At 42.0% G+C, this 19734-nt stretch overlaps 1 protein-coding gene across 6 annotated transcripts in view; it reads left to right on the top strand.

The window, feature by feature from the left end:
* Positions 1 to 19734, top strand: part of EPB41L5 (erythrocyte membrane protein band 4.1 like 5) — a 139695-nt gene that overhangs the window by 18882 nt on the left and 101079 nt on the right. For all 6 annotated transcript variants that reach the window (XR_007768389.1, XR_007768390.1, XM_050917026.1 and 3 more), the window contains exons 4-14: positions 37 to 79; positions 1261 to 1339; positions 6819 to 6863; positions 8138 to 8190; positions 10807 to 10927; positions 11452 to 11539; positions 12172 to 12260; positions 13487 to 13556; positions 14917 to 15086; positions 16748 to 16854; positions 17630 to 17657. Coding sequence is in view for 4 of the 6 variants with exons in the window: in XM_050917026.1 (XP_050772983.1) it covers positions 37 to 79; positions 1261 to 1339; positions 6819 to 6863; positions 8138 to 8190; positions 10807 to 10927; positions 11452 to 11539; positions 12172 to 12260; positions 13487 to 13556; positions 14917 to 15086; positions 16748 to 16854; positions 17630 to 17657 (893 nt within the window). In the remaining 2 variants the exon portion in view is untranslated. The remainder of the gene's footprint in view (positions 1 to 36; positions 80 to 1260; positions 1340 to 6818; positions 6864 to 8137; positions 8191 to 10806; positions 10928 to 11451; positions 11540 to 12171; positions 12261 to 13486; positions 13557 to 14916; positions 15087 to 16747; positions 16855 to 17629; positions 17658 to 19734) is intronic.

Raw genomic sequence — 19734 nt, 5'->3', positions numbered from 1 at the left:
AAAACAATTTCAACTCAAGGATTCTGTGTCTTTCAGCATTGGTTGGACAACACAAAGAGCATAAAAAAACAAGTTAAAAGTAAGTGTCCTTTTAAATTTCTTTTTTTCGGCTAGTCAAGTAGCAATATACATTGTGGGGACATGTAGTCTAGTGTATTTGCTACACTAGAAGTCACCCTGCCAGGAACAGGCAGTGTTGTGAAAGGGATGATGTGGTGACAAAATCTTGGCACATGCCTACTGGAGACTTAAAAACACTCCATGGGTCCTGTTACTTAATTCAATATACTTTCCTTAATGCTGGAGGTTCATTAACTATGAAATGATTTATTTAGCATCATAGCCTTGCAGTTTCTTCAGTAGATGTAGAGCGTTGTCCTCGCTAAATGAAAAACTGTCTCACAGCCCCCTCTGCTTGGTGGGTTGTAGAATGCCCTAATCCGTGTGTGGTCTGCCTGTCAAATCACCACATATGACATAAAGTTTGGTAACAGCGTATTGGATAGATTCAGTGAAGCACACGCTGATAATTTTGGATATGTTAGTATATCCATTTCGGCTGACGTTCAGCAGCTTCGCTGCCAACTGTACAGTCTTTAGAGTCTTGCATGCTACTTTAATAAAATGTAAATCTTGGAAGGGATGTCAAAGAAAAGGATTCTAGTTTCAATACACAAATCCATGTAGAGCTCTGCAGTTTCAAAGAACTGTTAATCCAGTCTTTGTCTGGATTAACTCTCTGCCTTCTAGAAAGATGATGCTCCCACAGAGGGACTGTTAAATCCCACCAAAATGGATCTAAAAGTCTATGGAATATGGTGGCATACCCTGTCAACAGCAGGTACTCCCCAGAGCTCTGCAAATGTTTTACATAGGCCAGCAGAGTTTCTAAGAATTTGGCTGAGTGCAGAGCCAAAATCCATGGCTTTCTAAGTGATGGATAGAGTGCTTAAATATTGGGATTAACCTAGATTTGTCTGGTCTTGGCAAGGCAAATCAATTTAATGGCTTAAGATGCTTGGGTTGACTTGTAATATGTAAAACAAACTATTTACTGTGTCTGTTAGTGTGGTTTGTTTTAGTTTGTTTGTTTTTTTAAATTATGTCACAAGGGAATTCTTTTCTTGAACACCTTGTGCTGGGTCAAAACGATTGATAGGCAGACTCTTGCTGTGTATGCTTCTATTCTGTAACAAATTTGGACCTTCCCCAGGTAATAGACCTGTTGTTATCAATTTCTTCAATTCATTTACTTTGCAGTTGGTCCACCATACTGTCTGCATCTTCGTGTAAAATTTTACTCCTCTGAGCCTAACAATCTCCGTGAAGAGTTAACAAGGTAAATTGAGTGTGATCGCCACAATTGTAGGGCATATGCTGTTTCTGTTAGCAGAGATTGCCTACTTAATGTAAGTCAACAATGCAGCACTGTTGTGAAAAATGCAAATATCATTCTGGGATATGTTAGCAGGAGAAAGGGAACTGTGGAGGGAGAAGTGAATGGGGCTGTGCTGAAGGGTCTGGAGGGACGTGGAAGACTGCAACCCTGGAGTATTGGCCCCCTTGCCAGCTAGAGCCACCTTCAATACGGCCCCCTCCACTTCCCTGTACAGGCTTTGTCCAGTAGGCGAATCAGATTGGGCTCTGTGCCCTGGGCCACTCTGAAGAGCCAAATCAGGAGGCAGATCTGTGTGGCTGTACTGTGGTTCAGTATTTCTGAGGTGCATCCTTCCACTCCCTACTTGCAGATACTGGTAACTGCTGATTGGTGGCTGCTGCAGCTGCAGAAGTGGGGGAGTAAGACAGGCAGAGGGAGCCTGGTCCTCGCAGCCAGAACTGCCTGCACAGTGCCACCTCTGACCTGACCCATCAGCATGGCCTGTCAGGTCTTCATGCCCCCTGATAATCCAAAGGAGCACTCTCCTTCGTTTTAGTTTGAGAACCTCTAAAATAGATGACCCCTTGGAATCTCTTCCAAGCCTGCAGTTCTATGAATAGAGCTGTTTGGCTGCTGTTGGGATTTTTTGAATAATGTGTCTGTTGTCTTTTTTCCACAATATTCTTTGGATACATTATTTGACATGGGAGGTTGTTGGGGTTTTTGTTTTGTTTTGTTTGACTTATTTAATAAGCTCTGCTAATAGGATGGCCATAGGTTCTGAGCCAGTGGGATAGTGAGCAGCTTATGTTTTGTCCCAGTCCTGTCTTCAGTCTCTTATCAGTTGTGATTAATTTAAAGGTATGTGATATCTAGCTATGTTTTTGGACAGAAAAACATTAAAATGCATTTGTAATAGGGGATTTCTGTCTGGTATAAGTGAACTCAGTTAGGCCTCATCATCTGCAGGATCTATACAAAGCATAAGCAAAGTGACGATGATTATTTCACCATCATATTAAGATGTGAGTCCACAGTAGTACACATGCAGGATTTAAGTCATGGATAAACCTGAGTTTCAATCAGAAAAGAGCTTGTTGAAATCCCTGGGTAGTCCTGCTTTTCATCTGGGACTAACCTACACATATATCTAAACACCACAAGATTGCTTTCTAAATATATATCAGAAGAGTCATTGCTTTTCCCTGCTGCTCTTCAGAAAAAGAGCAAAACTTACCATGTTTGGACAACAGATTATTTGTGGAAGGCGATTCTACTTCTGCAGAGAGGGTCAGTCATATTAGTGGAGAAATTGTCTTGGCAGGAGTGGTCAGATCTTACTCGTGTTCCCCTATTCCTGTTGATTGTAAGCATTGCAGATCCTCTGTTACTCATATGCAAGGCAATGGTGCACTGTTAGCTCAAGTAAGTGTCTGTGTGGATCTCAGTTTAAATGAATGTTTTCCTCTTGCATGTGAGGCTAGAGCTTTTTTTAATAGCAGCATTTAGGGCAGCTCATGTACCTTGTGCTGCTTTGTGCTTCTATACCAGGACATAAAGGACAGGGTGACTACAAGGCTCCCTCAGTTTCCTCTTCCCATGGGAGCAGCACCGACCTGCTATTAAAAAAACTGTCGAACCTGCTAGTTCTCAGCTCAGGCTAAATGTGTACAAATCTTTGAAACAATCTTCAGAATTACTTCTGATCTTCTGTATCTGCCATCATGAGCCGTCTCCATCTGTCTGAACTGAACTCTGCCAGTCAGAGCTTGCTGAACAGAGATCCTTAGCATAGTGAACTCAAAACCTGTGAGCTTTAAGCCCTGTCTATCCTGCAATGAACTAATTACCCAGAAAGATAAGCAAAGCTGGTGACTTCTGTTCGGGGGAATTTCATATACTGAGCAGATGTTCTGGTGGAGAATGAAAAGCAGACCGAGCATGTAAGTCATAAGAAGTGAGGCTAAAGTTCCATCTTCTGGAACAATTCATTAAGATCTCATCAGACTCAAAGAAGGCAAGTTCTGAGAATTCTGCTGGCAGACAAACCAGTTTCATCTGCTGCCCCATCCAGCATATGAGCAATGCCTAAGATTGGTGCAGAGAAGACAGCACCAAGGAATGACCCAGCACCAAGGAATGACCCAGCACCAACACCTCCGGTGTCAGTCTTGTACACAGAAGTGTCACTCCAAACACTGAGGCAGAGACTCTCTGTTTTCCCAGAAAGGCAGATGCCATAAAGCCTCTGGGGATAAATTCACCAAGCCCTACATGGCATCTAGGGTTGAGGAGAAGGAGCACCCTATCATTTGGCAGATTCCTCCAGCAGTGACCCCAATTCCGGTGATGCATCCATCAGCATCAACAGACTGAGGAGGATGAGCTGAGAGGAGAAGCAAGACCATTGTCAGTACCAAGACACTGATTTGCACCAGTATTGAGAGCACCATACTCTTTGGTGCTGCCCCTGGAGGAGGCCGGGTCTTCACCATCACTGGGGCATACATATCCTCTATCTTCCAGTAGAGAGCCTTCTTTTCTGAGGTCACTGGTCAACACTGCAATAGTTCTGCCAGCGTACCCTACAGGGCTCAGCATCCACCAGCTCATTAGGAAGAGCTCTGGATTGGCCAGTAGCCAACAAGCCAGCCGTACTTCTATGGCATACCACCATTGTCCTATTGGGGTGCCCAGGGCCTGTCATCTCAGGCATTGAGAAGCTCATCTCCACTTCTCTTGAAAAAGAGGAAGAGGACGTTCCTCATCAGCATCCTTGGCCAGAGTACCCGAAAGCCATATCCAGGGACACAGCAGTACCAATGCCGTGTATTGTCAAAGGACTAGTCAAACTCGTCACCCAATGAAGCAGTATTTTCAGTAGCAGTACCAGTACCAGATGACTTAAAAAGCATTCCAGAAGTTCCTTTTTATGATTGTAGAGACTTTGGAGATGAAGACTTTGGAGTTCAAGATGTCAGTCATGTCGGAGAAAACCCGCAAGCTTTTTGATACCTTGTCTGCCTCTGGTTCAGCTAGTATTGCCTTCCCTATAAATGAGGGACTGCTTGGCCCTGCAAAAGTCTCTGTGGCAGACACTGTGAAATGAGTAACAAAGAGGTACTAAGTACCTCCTATGGGGTTTGAGTGTTTCTAGGCTCTCCTCTCCCAGGCTCCTTAGTTGCGGTACAAGAAAATTGAAGTCCAGTAAGAGTTACCCAAAGGACCCCAAAAGGCTCAGCTTATTTGGGAAAAAGTTGTACTTTGCACACAGCTGTGGGTGGCTAACTGCCAGTCCTTACTGGCCAAATATGGCTTTTGAATATGGGACAGGGTGACATCCTTCCTTGCTGTCACAGACCTGGTGGACCCATTGGTGAACACACACCAGGCTTCTGTAGTTGGACGCATGTACTGGATCTGTGTGCTTCTAAACCCCCATGAGTCTGGACAGATGCTAGCCACAATCTCTGGCCTCGTGTGCACACGTCATGGTCTCTCTCACTCTCTTTTAGGAATGGGACCCAATGGTCCAGATCAGACAGGACAAGGCTATAGGACAAGGCTATAGGACAACGCTATTAAATATTGTATTATTTAAACTACAATACAATGTCGGTAGCCCCCTGCTGGCCAAGACAGTTTGGCTGTTGGACATACTGCTGATGTCCTTGTGCCCCTCCCTCCTCCCCCCATATACTTTCTGACCTGCTTGCACGTAATATCTCAGAACAACAGTGAGATTCTCCACCCAGATCTGCAGTTGTTACACTGATGTTTTGGATGTTGACTGGTGGTGCACAACTGACAGACTGCCTCCTACAGGCTCAGGAGATTCTCGTACAAAGCAGAAAGCCTCCTACTAGGAAGATTTGCTCCTCCAAATGGAAAGCTTTTCTATATGGGCAGCCCAAAACCAGATCACCCCAGGGAGGCCCTAAGACTGATGATCCTTGTCTACATGCTGCACCAAAAACAGTTTGGATTAGCATTTAACACTCTCTCTAAATTCACCTGGCAGGAATATCAGAGTATCACAGTCCAGTACAGTCGTACTCAGTCTTCTCAAATCTGACAGTATCAGAATTCCTCAGTGACCTCCTTCATGCTTACCCTCTGGTTAGAGACCTCACTTCCACATGAGACCTCAATTCACAGACTCTCCCTTTGAACCATTGTTGGAGTGTTCACTACACCACCTTAACATCAAAGTGGTCTTTTTTTATGGACATCACTTCAGCTCTGAGCCAGTGAGCTCCAACCCCTTGTGGCTGAACTACCTCACACATCCTTCCATAGGGACATGGTGGTGTTAAAACTACACCCCAAGTTCACCCTGAGAGGGGCACATGCACAGCTCAGACAGATGCTGCTATTTTAACCATACCTCTCCAGTCTTTTACACATGAGGCATATGCACACCTACAGTGGGATCCACACTGACTACAGTATCTAGAACAGGGGTAGGCAACCTATGGCACGTGTGCCAAAGACGGCACTCAAGCTCATTTTCAGTGGCACTCACACTGCCCGGGTCCTGGCCACCAGTCTGGGGGACTCTGCATTTTAATTTAATTTTAAATGAAGCTTCTTAAACATTTGAAAAAACTTATTTACTTTACATACAATAATAGGTTAGTTATATATTATAGACCTATAGAAAGAGACCTTCTATAAATGTTAAAATGTATGACTGGCACACGAAACCTTAAATTAGAGTGAATAAATGAAGACGTGGCACAGCACCTCCGAAAGGTTGCCGACCCCTGGTCTAGAAGAACCGCAGTTATTGTAGGGTAAGTGACATTTCTTTCATGTAGCTTCTTCTTGGGGCATCCCCACCAGAAGAAGAATAAAAGGGTAGTGCTGTTTTTCACTGCAAGGTGCACTAGTCTCTGCCCCCCCACCCCCCGGCTTTCTTCCCAGTTCAAAGGAAGAACAGTCTGTAAGCCAAGATTTTCTGCAGGTCCTTGCTATGGAGAGCAAGGTAATAACCTGACACTTTACTTCCTTCCAGTTCCACTCTCCTGTGGCCAGTTTTCAGGATGGGATCTAGGCAAAGGCACTTTTGAGAGAAATTTTAGACTTTTGAATGAATGATGGTGCTGACCGTCACATGGTGCATTACTGAGTCCTGGTGGGGCAAGCGAGAGAAACGAGCGGGACTCATCCTGCAGCATCTTCCTCTTGCTCCTTTAGGTCCTTGATCCGAACTCTTATAAGTCATTGTTTGCATTTTTCTTCATTTGCTCTGGGCTCAGTCTACACGAGCCCAGACTGAGAGACCTTGAAAGATGAGTGTGCAGCATCTTAAATCTAAGTTGCACCGTACTGAGTTCTTAAATGTCAGGTTCTAGCTTCTTCTTTCCACCTGCTGGCTGACTGGCATTAGAACTTCTAGCTCTAATTGACAATTTTGTCCTTTCTTTTACCTTCATAGGTATTTATTTGTTCTTCAGCTAAAACAGGATATTCTCAGTGGAAAGTAAGTACCGTTAGTATTACTTCTGGGGGAATTCTGTGCCAAAAAAATAAAAATTCTGCGCATTTTGTCAAAAAATGCAATATAATCACTCAGATTTCAATTATTTCTGTATTTATTTAAACTACAATACAATGAACGGAGAATGGGAGTGGGGAGTAATGGACGAAATCCCCAACCCCCTTGCTAAATAGTAATGTAGCTAGATTTGACCCTTTGTGTCTAGTTATTAGTCAAGAAATATATGCAGCCATATGCTCAGTGTTTCTTCATAAGCAACTGAAGAGCAAGTGAGAGCTGGGAATCAAACTCACAATTTATATTGGCTACTGACAATCTCCAGAAAGGTCAGTAGCAAACAGTTCATGGAGCACATTTTGAAAGGAAATTTTTTCAGTCCAAAAACGTAGACCAGTTCTAATCACGAAAGCACCATAAGTATTTATAAAGCCATACTGTCCTTTACACCCCTCTGGCAATGTGAAGAACCCTTAAAATGTTTACATCTGTTTTGTACTCCTGGAGGAATTCACAAAGACAATGGAAACAATTCACTAAGCAGGCATGCCGCTACATTCTGCTCTGCCTTAGGGGACGGAGCCTGCCCATGCCTACCTCCTCAGAAACACCTTGAAGCCCTGCCCCTCCAATAGTGTGCTGCAGTAGTGAGCAAGAGGGACTGTCTGTCTCTGTCTCTCTCACTTGCATGACTGCCCCACCTCCACCCCTCCATTGGTGATATACATCTCTACCAGCTTCTCCGGGCATCCGAGCCAACCTGCCTCTGCTGCCGGGGAGGGGGCACATGACCACTCTTGTAACTTCCTTTTGCTTTCCCATCAGAAGTCATTTTTCTGCGGGGAAGCAAAGAAATCTGCAGGGGGACATGAATTCTGCTCACGCACAGTGACACACAATTCTCCCAGGAGTATAGTATGTGTGCTGCATTGAGTCTCTGAAGCAATTACAATGTGTTTAACATGAGATTTAACAACACAGTTTCTTAAGAAAACTAGGAAACCCAGCATTCAGTTTGATGAGAATATATTTTTCTCTTGATACCGTCTGTGTGTATGCAAGTGTGTATTCTTGGGTTGCTGGCTCAGATTCAAATTAGAGTAGCCTGGATATTATAGTGCTTATCTTGAGCATCAATTTACCAAAGATCCGACTTTCACTGGAACCACATCTCAGCTCTCAAATGCCTGAGTGTTGTCTCCTCTTTGCAAACACAGTCACGCAAAAGTTTATCTAATGAGCCATTTTTCCTGTGGCAGGTTGGAATGCCCATTTGACACAGCAGTCCAGTTGGCGGCTTATACCTTACAAGGTGAGTGGGTTGGAGGAAATGTCTGTGTAGACTCTTCCTTGTAGTCTTGCTCCCTCCTCTCTCTGCCACTGTGGTGCAAGGATAAACACCTCGTCCATGGCTCGGTAATCCTAAAGTGGAAAATCCTACTTTCCTTGCTGTTAATTTGTCAGGATATATTACAAAATGCTTTGCCACATCAGGGAAGGGTGCAAGAAACTTCTGAAGAAACCATTTCCTTGGCTAAAATGTAGTTGGCACCAAACACTTTGCAGAATGCAATGTGAACAGTACATGTTAGTTTTCATTTTCCACTAAAACGTTCTTTCCTCAGACTTGTAAGAGCGTTCACTTTCAGACTAGCAGTTCACAGTGCACTCTGCTTGAACTGCCCTTGTGCAGGAACAGGCCTGTCCCTCTGGTGTCTCAGTGCAGTCACTTCCTGAGGTTCCATCCTTGGTCTGATGGAATCACACACCAAACTACAATGTTTCCGAACAGGGGTGTGGTTTACACACACATTGTACTGGTTTAACAATGCTGTGATGTTGCACCAGTCTAGTTAAACCAATGCAGTTTTGTGTATGGACACTCCATGTTGGTTTATACTTGGATCATGTGGGTTTAGCTCACACCAGCCTTGCTACATTGGTGCAACTTCATTGTGGACCAGGCCACTGTCTGCTTCCTTCCACTTGCAGTTGAGTTGACAGTTCTAGGAAGGACGGGGTCCACATGGAAATGGAAGGCTGTAGTTTTTGTTTGTTTTGTTGGGGCAAAGGGAATTGTGCAGGGAAATTCTTTTCAGTTACGTGATCTGTGTTTAATGTACCATACACCGCTCTGGAAAAATATCCCGCTCTGTATGCTCCATATACCTTATAAAAACCTATTTGGCATCATGCTTTTTGTTGCTGTGATTCATAAACAAGACTAAGTCAATCACTGAAATGTTTTATTATTCTTGGTATTTTATAAAACATCTGCTCAGCTTACGTATGAATCGTGCTGTAGAATCTACAGTGTAGATCAGCGGTTCTCAAAATGTGGGTTACGATCCTGTTTTAATGGAGTCACCAGGGCTGGCATTAGACTGGCTGGAGCCTGGGGCCAAAGCTGAAGCCCGAGCCTCACTACCCAGGGCTCAGGCTTCGGCTTCAGCCCTGGGCGGCGGGGCTCAGGTTGCAGGCCCCCTGCCCGGGGATGAAGCCCTTGGGTTTTGGCTCCCCACCCAGGGTAGTGAGAATCGGGCGTGCTCAGGATTCGGTCTCTCCCCTCCTGGGGTAATGTAGTAATTTTTGTTGTCAGAAGGGGGTTGTGGTGCAATGAAGTTTGAGAACCCCTGGTAGAGATAATTAGAGCCAGTAGTTAAGATAGGGAGTGCATTGCAGAGAAACCTGTTGCTTTTCCCTTTAGATTAAACAGTTTGAATGCATCCCATTCTGAGATGCTGGCATTGATAAATGCCTTTGATCTAATAGTGCAGTAGATCAAGTGTTTAGAAACACAAGGTGAACTTAATAGGTCGTATATTCTATTCTTAAATATTTGCATTTCCTTTCTACTTTCAGATCTGTTCTTAATTCCACAGTGAGTTCTCTAGCACTGCTTTAATCTTACTGTCTGGGTGCAAGCTGAGCAGATTTTATTTAAATCAGCTGGAACCTAAGCAGGCTTTGGCAACATTCCTTTCAACAGAGGCAGGTGGCATAGTGGGAGTAAATTACTGTAGATCTACAGACTTCCTCTGTGTCAAAGTATTTTTTTTTAAGTGTATGAAAAGGCTATTTAAAGGTATTGTGTTCAGAACTCCGAGAAATAAGTTTGTGTAGTAAATACAACAAAATATTTAATTAACTCAATTTTTGCACCTTTCAGATATTTTATATATGTAATCGGCTTTTCCATTTTTTTTTCCAAAAAGTTTGGCCTTTATTTTTGCACAAAAATCTTGCACTTTTCAAGCAGGTCAGTTTCTTGCTTGCACTTTTGACCAGAACTTGGGGGCCCAAAATTAGGTTCTTGATTCTCAGAGGTGAGTGAAGCACCAAGTACTCCCTTGAAGTCATGGGAGGTGGTGAATGCTTAGCCCCTCTGAAAATGAGACCATGCTAATTTAGGGTTCTAATTACAGATATAAGCATTCTTTTTTAGGCAACTATGTTTGGGAAAGGTTGGCTTTTAAGTGTTAGCATCTGTGGAAAAAGGAGCCAGTTCTCTGATGTTGCGCAGCCATTGTGACACTAGTGTGCTTACACTGATGTAAAAATGTAAAGTTTCTCTCCCTTACTCTTGCCTTTGCACCTCTTAAGTTGTTTTTTTTTGCAGAGAGATCTGTAGTCATAGCTGGTTGAAACTCCTTTCTATTGGATTCAAAATGGGTCCATTTTTTTGAAAGTTTTACATTTTTTCTTTTTTTTTTTTTGTTAAGTCAACAATTTTTACTGAAATATTGCTTGGTAACCATTTATACAATAAATATGGGGGATAAGGAGTGGGAGAAGTTTTGAGTCTCGAACACTTAACAAAGTAAACAAATCATGGTAGACGCTTGAGTTCATGCTACTTCTTGTTACTGCCTTTGAGCTAGAATTTATCTTGAATGGAATGTCACTTGACTGAGTTCTTTCTTTGTAGCTGAACTTGGAGATTATGATCCTGCTGAACATGTTCCTGACCTGGTGTCTGAGTTCAGGTTTATGCCCACTCAAACCGAAGAGATGGAACTGGCCATTTTTGAGAAGTGGAAGGAATACAGGTACTGTAGCTCCTGGTCCATGCTTGCCAAATTAACTTTCTGACTCTTCCATGGGTAAAGCATATGCAAATGATACAACGGGAATGATGCTGACATTTCTATGTCGTCTTTCACCCAGATGTAATCTAAATGTGATTCCGTCGTAGAACATAAGAAACCAAATCTGGCAGTTCTTAGTTGAGAACATAACATGAAAACCGATGTTTTTACTACTTCCTCTTCAGTGCAGGGTGAAATTCTACTCCTGTCCATGAATGATAAAATTCCATAATTTCAATGAAATCATTAATTTGTCTAATGCTTTGCTTTTTGAGACAATCAGCGTTTCAGATTAAAATTTGCAAAGGTGGCCTTGGTGCTCAAGTAAACTTTGAGAGAGAGACAGCAATGTTTGCTTTTTGCAGACCCACAAACATTAGTTTTTTCCTCCTTTTTTTTCCCTCTTTCTCCCTCCCTGCTAGTTTTTCTTTTCATTGCTCGTAATTTTACAGGATTCTATTTAACTTTAAACAAATTTATTTCAGGGGGCAAACACCAGCCCAAGCTGAAACTAACTATTTGAACAAAGCTAAGTGGCTGGAAATGTATGGGGTGGACATGCACATAGTCAAGGTAAGGGTGATGACTTCATTGGAAATGGTTATTCTTGCAGACCAAATGTTCCAAGTGTTGTGCAAAGCTAAAAGTGCCATATAGGAAAACAAATGAGATTAAGGTAATAATATGGTGCTTTTCTAAACTGTATAGCACTTAAGCTGGTTATGCGCAGTCACTTGGCATGAACTAATTTGTGTGTGCTTCTGGAGGCTGTAATTTTAATCTATATGTGTATATTGTGTTTTAAATATGTAATAGGTGCTGCAGATTTCAGTAAGCCTGAAACCTATGTGAAAATCATAGTAAATGAAATTAAAATTGGACTGGGATTTAATTCACAATTGTCTGTAGAGAGACTAAATAGATTGTAAAGGAAGAAGGATAGAGAAATAACACAAGGAGAGTCTTTAGCCCATAAGCATATAAAGAAACCTTCTCCTTCCCTCTTTATCTTGATCTCTAAAGAGTTGTGGAGTAGAATAAGCTATGTAGGAGGCTTTTTAAAGAGTGGTGTTGTAATAAAATAACAAATAGTATTTAACCTTAACAACGAAGGAAGGGATACATTGCCCATTGGAATGATTTATGCATACATGGGATCCTACACGTGGAACTCAACACAACCTGTTTTGGTCTGTGATACTTAGGCAAGGGACGGCAACGATTACAGCCTTGGACTGACCCCGACGGGAGTTCTGGTCTTTGAAGGTGACACCAAGATTGGTCTGTTTTTCTGGTGAGATGGCTAATTGAAAGACTTAAAACTGCATTGTAAAATGCCTAACTCTTTTACACTAGCCAAGAATCCTTGAAGATCACAATGTCTGAGACCATTAATCAATATTAGTAATCTGCAAAATACTCCATAGCTCAAAATTATGTTGTTTTTTTCAGTTTCCAAAACATTATCTTCTTTGGTTAGTGTCCTTGGCAAATATGTGAGTGGGTTTTGGGTGCATTCATCTCTCTCCCGTATGTCAATGCTAAATACATACACAATGAAGCCCGTACAGCATCGCTAATAATATCAAGTATGCCTTCTCAGGTTGTCATGCTGCTTTACTGGATTCATTGTATATAATTTTAAATGTTAACTTTAATAAAATTTTTAAATCAGTACTGGATATGTGGGAGAGAGGGGAAAGCATTCAACCAGTCAAGTTGGCATCTTGGCCAAATGTTTTCTGTTTTGATAAGAGGTGTGGGTATTGGAATCCTTTGAGGTGGTTTCTGCCTTTTTTGGAAGTGACCCCTTTCTGCCCTACACGTACCACTGAAATGTGTTCAGGCCTAGATAAAAGCACATACCCATATAGTGTGGTGAAGAGTGTGAAAATGCTTACCAACACCTGCAGTTCCATTCTGCAGGCTTTTGTTGGGGTAACACCAGTTTGTTGGAGGTATTTGGAGCAGTTCCATAGAATTTGTACAGTTGCATATGGTTGAAAAGCAGGCAGAAAGATGGGGAACCCACTTTCAGATTTGGGTCTAGGCTTAAGCAAGACTTAAGGGTCCAAAGTTATTTTCCCTGGTTTCTGGTCCTTATTTCTTATAATGCTTATTCCCGTGCTGGCTGGGTATGGGCAGGAGAGTGGTCAGGCAAGTTTGTTTTCCTGAACCCAATGTAATTTTATAAAACACAGCTTGCCTTAATTATCATCTCCCTGCCCAGAAACAATAGACTGTACAGATGGGAGCTAAAAATGCATTTTAAGACTCCCTGTAGAAGCTTCATCTTTTTAAAAGTTGCTATAGTTTTTTAAATCTCTTCAGTTCATAACATCTTAATGACAGTCTTAAAACACCAGCTAATACACACCTCACTGGGACGTTTATTGTAGGATCTCAGTCTGTTTATATCATTTTTGAAAATGGGTGAGTTCCAGAGCAGAACAGTGAATATGACTCTTCTGTATGGACCAACAAAGATGTGTTTACAGATTTCTTTTCTTCATCTGACAGGCCAAAGATAACCAGACTGGACTTCAAGAAGAACAAGTTAACATTAGTTGTGGTTGAAGACGATGAGCAGGTAGTTAAAATTTGCTGTTAGCTCTTTTTAGCTGATGTGTAACTAAGATTCAGGGTCTCTAGTTGGGTACTCCTGCTCTCATTTCACACTTAAGTTTGCAGGAGTAACATGGCAGCATTGGAGTGTTTTTAGTTGTGACTTCTTGGGGACAGTGATTTTACATGTAAAAGAAATTTAGCAGTGTGTCTGATTTGCTTTGTATTCTCAGCTTTTGAAAGAGCAATGCCTTGTTTAACTAGTATGGGCCAGAGAATCTGGAAAGAGCAAGTGTACTTTGGTGTGTTGTGTAAGAAAGCTAATAAAGGTAGATAGTGTAAATGCCACGCAGTTGGCACTCATTCTTTAAACAGATGCCAGAAATGCCCCCAGGAGGAGAAATTGCTCTGAGTTGAGCAGATTATAAAAAAGCAAGGATTGGTAACACGTGGAGGTGGATCTGATTTGGAACAAGAACCAGGAATTCAGCCACAGAGAGAAGTATCTTTATGTTGTAATATTCCCATCAGTCCACAAATTGTTCTGATCTTGGCCTCCTAGGGTATGTTCACACACGGATGAAAAATCCACGGCTGGCCTGGGTCAGCTGACTCAGGCTCGCAGGGCTAAAAATTGCTGTGTACACATTCAGGCTTAGGCCCGAGCTCTCGGATCCTGTGAGGATGGAGGGTCCTAGAGCTTGGGCTCCAGGTTGAGCCCAAATGTCTATATAGTGATTTTTAGCCCTGCAGGCCAAGCCCCATGAGCCCAAGTCATGACCTAGACTAGGTGCAGCCATGCTGTGGGTCTCTTATCCCTGTGTAACATTTTTCATCCATCTTACATACAAATCAGTTTATTGTAGGATCTCTTTTGAGTGCAAAGTTGCTAACTTACATTTTAATGAACAGTTTCAATGTCACTGTCTCACAACCACATACTCTAATCTGTATATGTTTTGGGCAGGCTAGGTTGGACAGTGACCCTTTTAAGATGCCTCATGTATAGTGAATTCATTGTTTAGTTACAGTGCTATTTGCTAACTCGTCAAAAGCAAATCTTAGCTGATGTTGGTGATGCCCTGATGAGTTGCTCCTATCCCAGAGCTGTCCTGGCACTAACAAGTATATTTAATCGTTAATTTATTACATGAAAAAGAAATGGCCAAATCCAGTGTTTTCTAGGGCTAAAAATACTGAATATTCTCTCTAGCAATTGCACTTGTATTTGGAGTATTTCATCCATCTATTCTCAGGCAGAGATGAAGTGGGGGAGATTTTTCACCACAGATGAATATACATTTTATTGAGCATTCATTAAATTGTGGGGAACTCTGACTCATTCGAGGCTGTTTGAATTCATGGTGTGTTTTGTGTGCTTTAAGGGGAAGGAGCAGGAGCACACTTTTGTGTTTAGGCTGGATCACCCCAAAGCCTGCAAACACTTGTGGAAGTGTGCAGTGGAACATCATGCTTTCTTCCGCCTCAGGGGACCTGTCCAAAAAGGCTCAAGCCGATCAAGCTTCATTCGGCTGGGATCACGGTTCAGATACAGGTCAGAGTCATTTCTCATTCACTGTGTCTCTTCTCTCCCCATTTCCAGTCCCTTGGGTAATGCACAAATGAGGAAAATGGTATCCAGTTTCCATAGTGTACAGAAGATTGAATGTCACAAACTGCATTTAGATAAAGTATTTAAATTAGGCTGTTAAATGGGCTAAAAAAATTGCACAATCTTTAATAAACAATCCTTTCCAGATTTGCTAACTAAACTTAGGCTTTTTCTGATCTGTGTAGTAAAATGTAGTAGGGGCAGTTTCCCAAAGTCAACAGGTTGTCCTGTTTCTTACATACAGTATATTATACCTGTGCTCTGTAGACTACCCTGGCTTCCATTTACTTCCAGGTACAGTTCAAGTGGTTGGTTTTGATTCATGAAGCCTTGCGATTTTGGTTCTGGTTGAGAGTCCACTTCATGCCCCTTGTGGTGCATTTAACTGACACACTGTAGACTTAGCATTTGATGGCAGAGCAAGGCTTTTGACTCTGGAATTCATATTATTTGTGTTGCAGCAGTGCCCAGAAAGCCCAATTGAGATCTGGGCCTCGCTGTTTCAGGCACTGCGTAAGCATATAACGAGGCCTTGTCTTTGTCCCAAAGAGCACACTGTACATGGTCTTTTAACTATGGGGTGGATTTGCTAGGGGAGGCAGGTTTAGTTTCCTGTGTTTGGGATTTTTTTTTTTAAGTTTTCTTTATTGGGCCCTGGGTCAATTAAGCTGTTATTTCGCTTTATTGATCATGTGAAGTCTATCTGCATACGCATTGTCATAAGTGTGATGTGTTAACTGAAAAATATAATAAATATAGACATTGTCACCATTTGTAAAGGGTCTGAGGGTCACTTTAAGACATTGTCAAATACAAGTAGGTAATTTACTTGCCCACCTCTGGAAAGCGTAATCTGCAGTTTGGGCAGAACCCCTAGAAAATGTAATAGGGCTATTAAGGAAGTGAATGTAGGGCATGTTGAAAATGGCTTGTCAGCTCCGGAGAACAAAGTGACTTACATTCACCTAGCAGGTGAAGTACAAGCAGCGACAATACAAACTCACCACGTGCTACCTTGCTGGAGCATACAGGTGGTTCAGCTGCTCACCAGTCCTTGTCTGTCTGCTGAGCAAAGGAGCTGGAGATGGAGGCTCTGTATCACAAGCCCATGAGTCCTCAGGTTCCTCTTTAAGTAAGAAGACTGGTCTTGAGAAAACACCATAGGATTAGGAGTCAGAGCATCAAAGTTCTAATTTCTTGCTCTATTATAATCTTCCTATATGACACCGGCTGAGTCTCTTGGGCTCTGATTTTTCCAAAATGAGCACACAGTTACCATGATTGCCTGTTTAAAATACAAAGTGTGTATCTTGAAGAATCTAACCTTTAAGGAATTATTGCTTAAGTTTTCCCTTCCGCAAATGGGGATAATACCTCCCTCAGCAGTGGATGAGACTAAAATGTTGGCAAAGTTCTTGAGTCCTTCTGATGAAAGGCACCATAAAAGTGTAAAGTTGTTTATGTCCCTGCAAGTTGGGATTGCTGAGCCATAAAGCAAACACCTACAAGTAAGCCAGACAAGGTATTTTGTCCCAATTATGCCTATATTCTGCCTTTGTAAACAAGTACTTTGTCCCATTGTGTACCTTAACTTGCACTTTTAGTGGGAAAACAGAGTACCAGACAACCAAGACCAACAAAGCTAGAAGATCAGCATCCTTTGAAAGGAGGCCCAGCAAGCGATATTCAAGGAGAACACTACAGATGAAAGGTAAAGTGTGACCACACATTGTGGGCAGCACGGGCCACAGTGAGAGTGACAGAGTAACATCTTATGCTGATTCTAGGTGGGAGTTCTTGTGTGGACGTTTCTCCTCATCTTGGAGATCCATCTTTTCTTTGAGTCATTGCTCTTGAGACATATTTGCGACACAGTGTGCTTAACGAAGTGGATGACTTCAAGTTATCTTTGACGTTTTGTGAGGTTACCTAACAGCTAAGTCATCTGTGACTACTGTAAGATGTTTATATAGAAAAATAATTGGTCTAATAAGGAAACAATTGACCAATATATGAGCATGATCCCTTATTGAATCCCTTTGCAGTCTGACTGTACTTTCTGTATCAGCTAAAATTCCCCTCCTTGCAAGACCCTGAACAACTCTTTCCCTGCTTGCATCTCAGCCATTGTCCCACCTTGTGATCTACATGCTGCCAGATTTTCTTGCCTTGATATTCCCTTTGTCTCCTTCTCTCACTCTTGCTTTTGCCTGGAATGACTTTCATGTCTGCTTTCAGATCCCTTCATAAATCCTAATCTCCAGTTTAAAAATGTGTTCATCATGCTTCGTACGTATTTGTTTTGCAGCTCCTTATCTGTTGTTACTCTAGTCTTTTCCTGTGTATCTTTAATTTAGGTTGTAAGCTCTTTGGTGAAGAGATCTTATTTTTAAGTGTCATGGATATTTATGGTGCTATATAAATACTAACTAATAGAATGAATGCAAATTAAATTTGTAATCAATCTTGTCTGAAATTTTTTGCAGCAAATGTTGCTAAACTTGAAGAAACAAGGTAGGAGACATTTTGCTACTTAATTTCCTTTCTGTTCAGTCTGTATTTAGTCTTGTGTGTATATGGAGGCAGGTTACAGGGTCTCTAAAGGAGCACTGTTCATTTAGCTTTTAAGACCAGAATGGACCATTTGATAATCTAGCCTAACCTCCTGAATAACAGAGGCCACAGTGAAAGTTGCTTTTTCAGTTTGGGTAGGTCCTTCCTATTTTTCAGTGGAGAGCTACTGGGTTTAGGTGATGCTGTCTCATTGAAGGATATTGCCAAGCATTCGTCCTAGCAGGCAAAAATACCTTTGAATTCTGGGGTAGTGGGTTTATGACTAACTCCAGTCCACACTTGCTTTCAAGTGTTGGTGAGGAGGATAGCAGGATTTTCCTGTTGCGCCCTATGAGAGAGTCAAGCAGGCAGGAATAAGACGATTTCATCTTGCTGACATCTCTCTACTACAATGATGTGATTGAAATACAGAGCTTGTGGAATTCAGGAGTAGGGAGAAATACTGTAGAACTAGACACTTCCACTAAAATTATTCTCTTCATTTTTACACTTGTGCCTTGACCTGTAATTATAATCAGTAGGGAGAGTGCCCAACTTTTTAGGAGTGAGGCTGTAATTTTCTTTTGCGTTTGTACAGCACCTAGCCCAGTTGAGCCCTAGTCAATGTCTGAGACTCCTAAGTACTACTGCATACAAATAGTAAGAGAGGTTCTTCAGTTCCCAATTCACTTTCTACACCTTAGAAATGAACTCATTTAATTATTTCACATTCCTCCTCTTCCTTCTTGAAAGAGGTCTTCCAGGATTGTATTATCATTGTAGTAGTAATGTGCATCTCTAAAGCTCATACCACTGTAGTATCTATGCTTTTTTCACATAAATGTTCACATCCACAAGGAACAGCGCTCCCTTTTTCAGCCCTCAGGTTCTGGTAACCTGTAGAGTCATATTCCAAATGCAGTTGAGGCAACCCCTGCAATGCCTCCCCAAAGGAGTTGTGAAATGTACACCAAAGGTGGTAAGCCTTGGACTCAGCTGGTTCTCACCTCTCTCCCTTGCATCTCCAAGACCTAGCATAGAAGGCCCTCCCATTGAGGGCCTGTATGTTGCTCTCTGTCAGCCAGAAAGAGTCACAAGGAAAGCCAAGGTGTAGGCTTTGTTCACGATGGTTTCTCACCTTTATTCAGTTTCCAGAGACTTCAATCTCTCTCCCAACCCTTGGTTGAAGGACCCATCTTTCTCAGCTTGTAAGAGCTCTACTCCATTTTGTCTGTCTAGTTATGAATGCCAAAGATGGCTTCTGTCTGCTTATATCTACTTTGTTTCAAGAGGCAGGACAGCTTTATGCTGTTTTTCCTTTCCTGTGGACTTTCCACCTCCCTGTATGTAAGTAGGGTTTCCACTTTTTTGATTCCACTATGCTGAATTTACGTAGGAGATAGGTGAATAGCTACCTTCCCTCCTGTCTGGCCAGACAGTAAAGCATAATCTCATTAAGTGTCTATATTTCCTTATATTATAATAATACATACGTTTCACAATTATATTAATTACCAGTGTGTAATTAGATTCCAGAGAAGACCTTACTCTATACACTTTTATAATACTGTAATATTGTATACAATCAGTTGAGGTTCAGCACTCCCGCCACCCCATGTTTGTACACCAATAAGTCTTTGAAATGGATTTCTGTGAGAGTTATGCTCAAAGTCAAGTTCAGTCAAGCGGTGAGGAAGCTGACATGGAGTCTAGTGGTGAAGGAAGTGCCGTACTCTTTCTCCCCTATTTGTTAGCTTGATAGCTTTGTTTACCTAATATGTAATAAACGGACCTTCATTGTCTTTGCCTGAGGATTGGGCTGGTCAGAGAATCAAATACTCATTCCTTTGTCTAAGGGAGACCTGTTTACCAGCTCCCTCTGATATGCCCAGTTTAAATACTCTCTAGTCATAATTCCAGCATGCAGCCGTAATTCTTAATACAAACTGTGTACATACATTATGCAAGACTGTAAATGATCAGTGAGTTATTAGTTTTCAGATGATACCTCACAAGGCATATTTTGTACAAAGATCAG

The sequence above is a fragment of the Gopherus flavomarginatus genome, chromosome 10, assembly GCF_025201925.1.
Source record: "Gopherus flavomarginatus isolate rGopFla2 chromosome 10, rGopFla2.mat.asm, whole genome shotgun sequence".
Lineage (NCBI taxonomy): Eukaryota > Metazoa > Chordata > Testudines > Testudinidae > Gopherus > Gopherus flavomarginatus.
The sequence above is the reverse complement of the archived record's forward strand: the minus strand, read 5'-3'. Positions and strand labels throughout refer to the sequence as shown.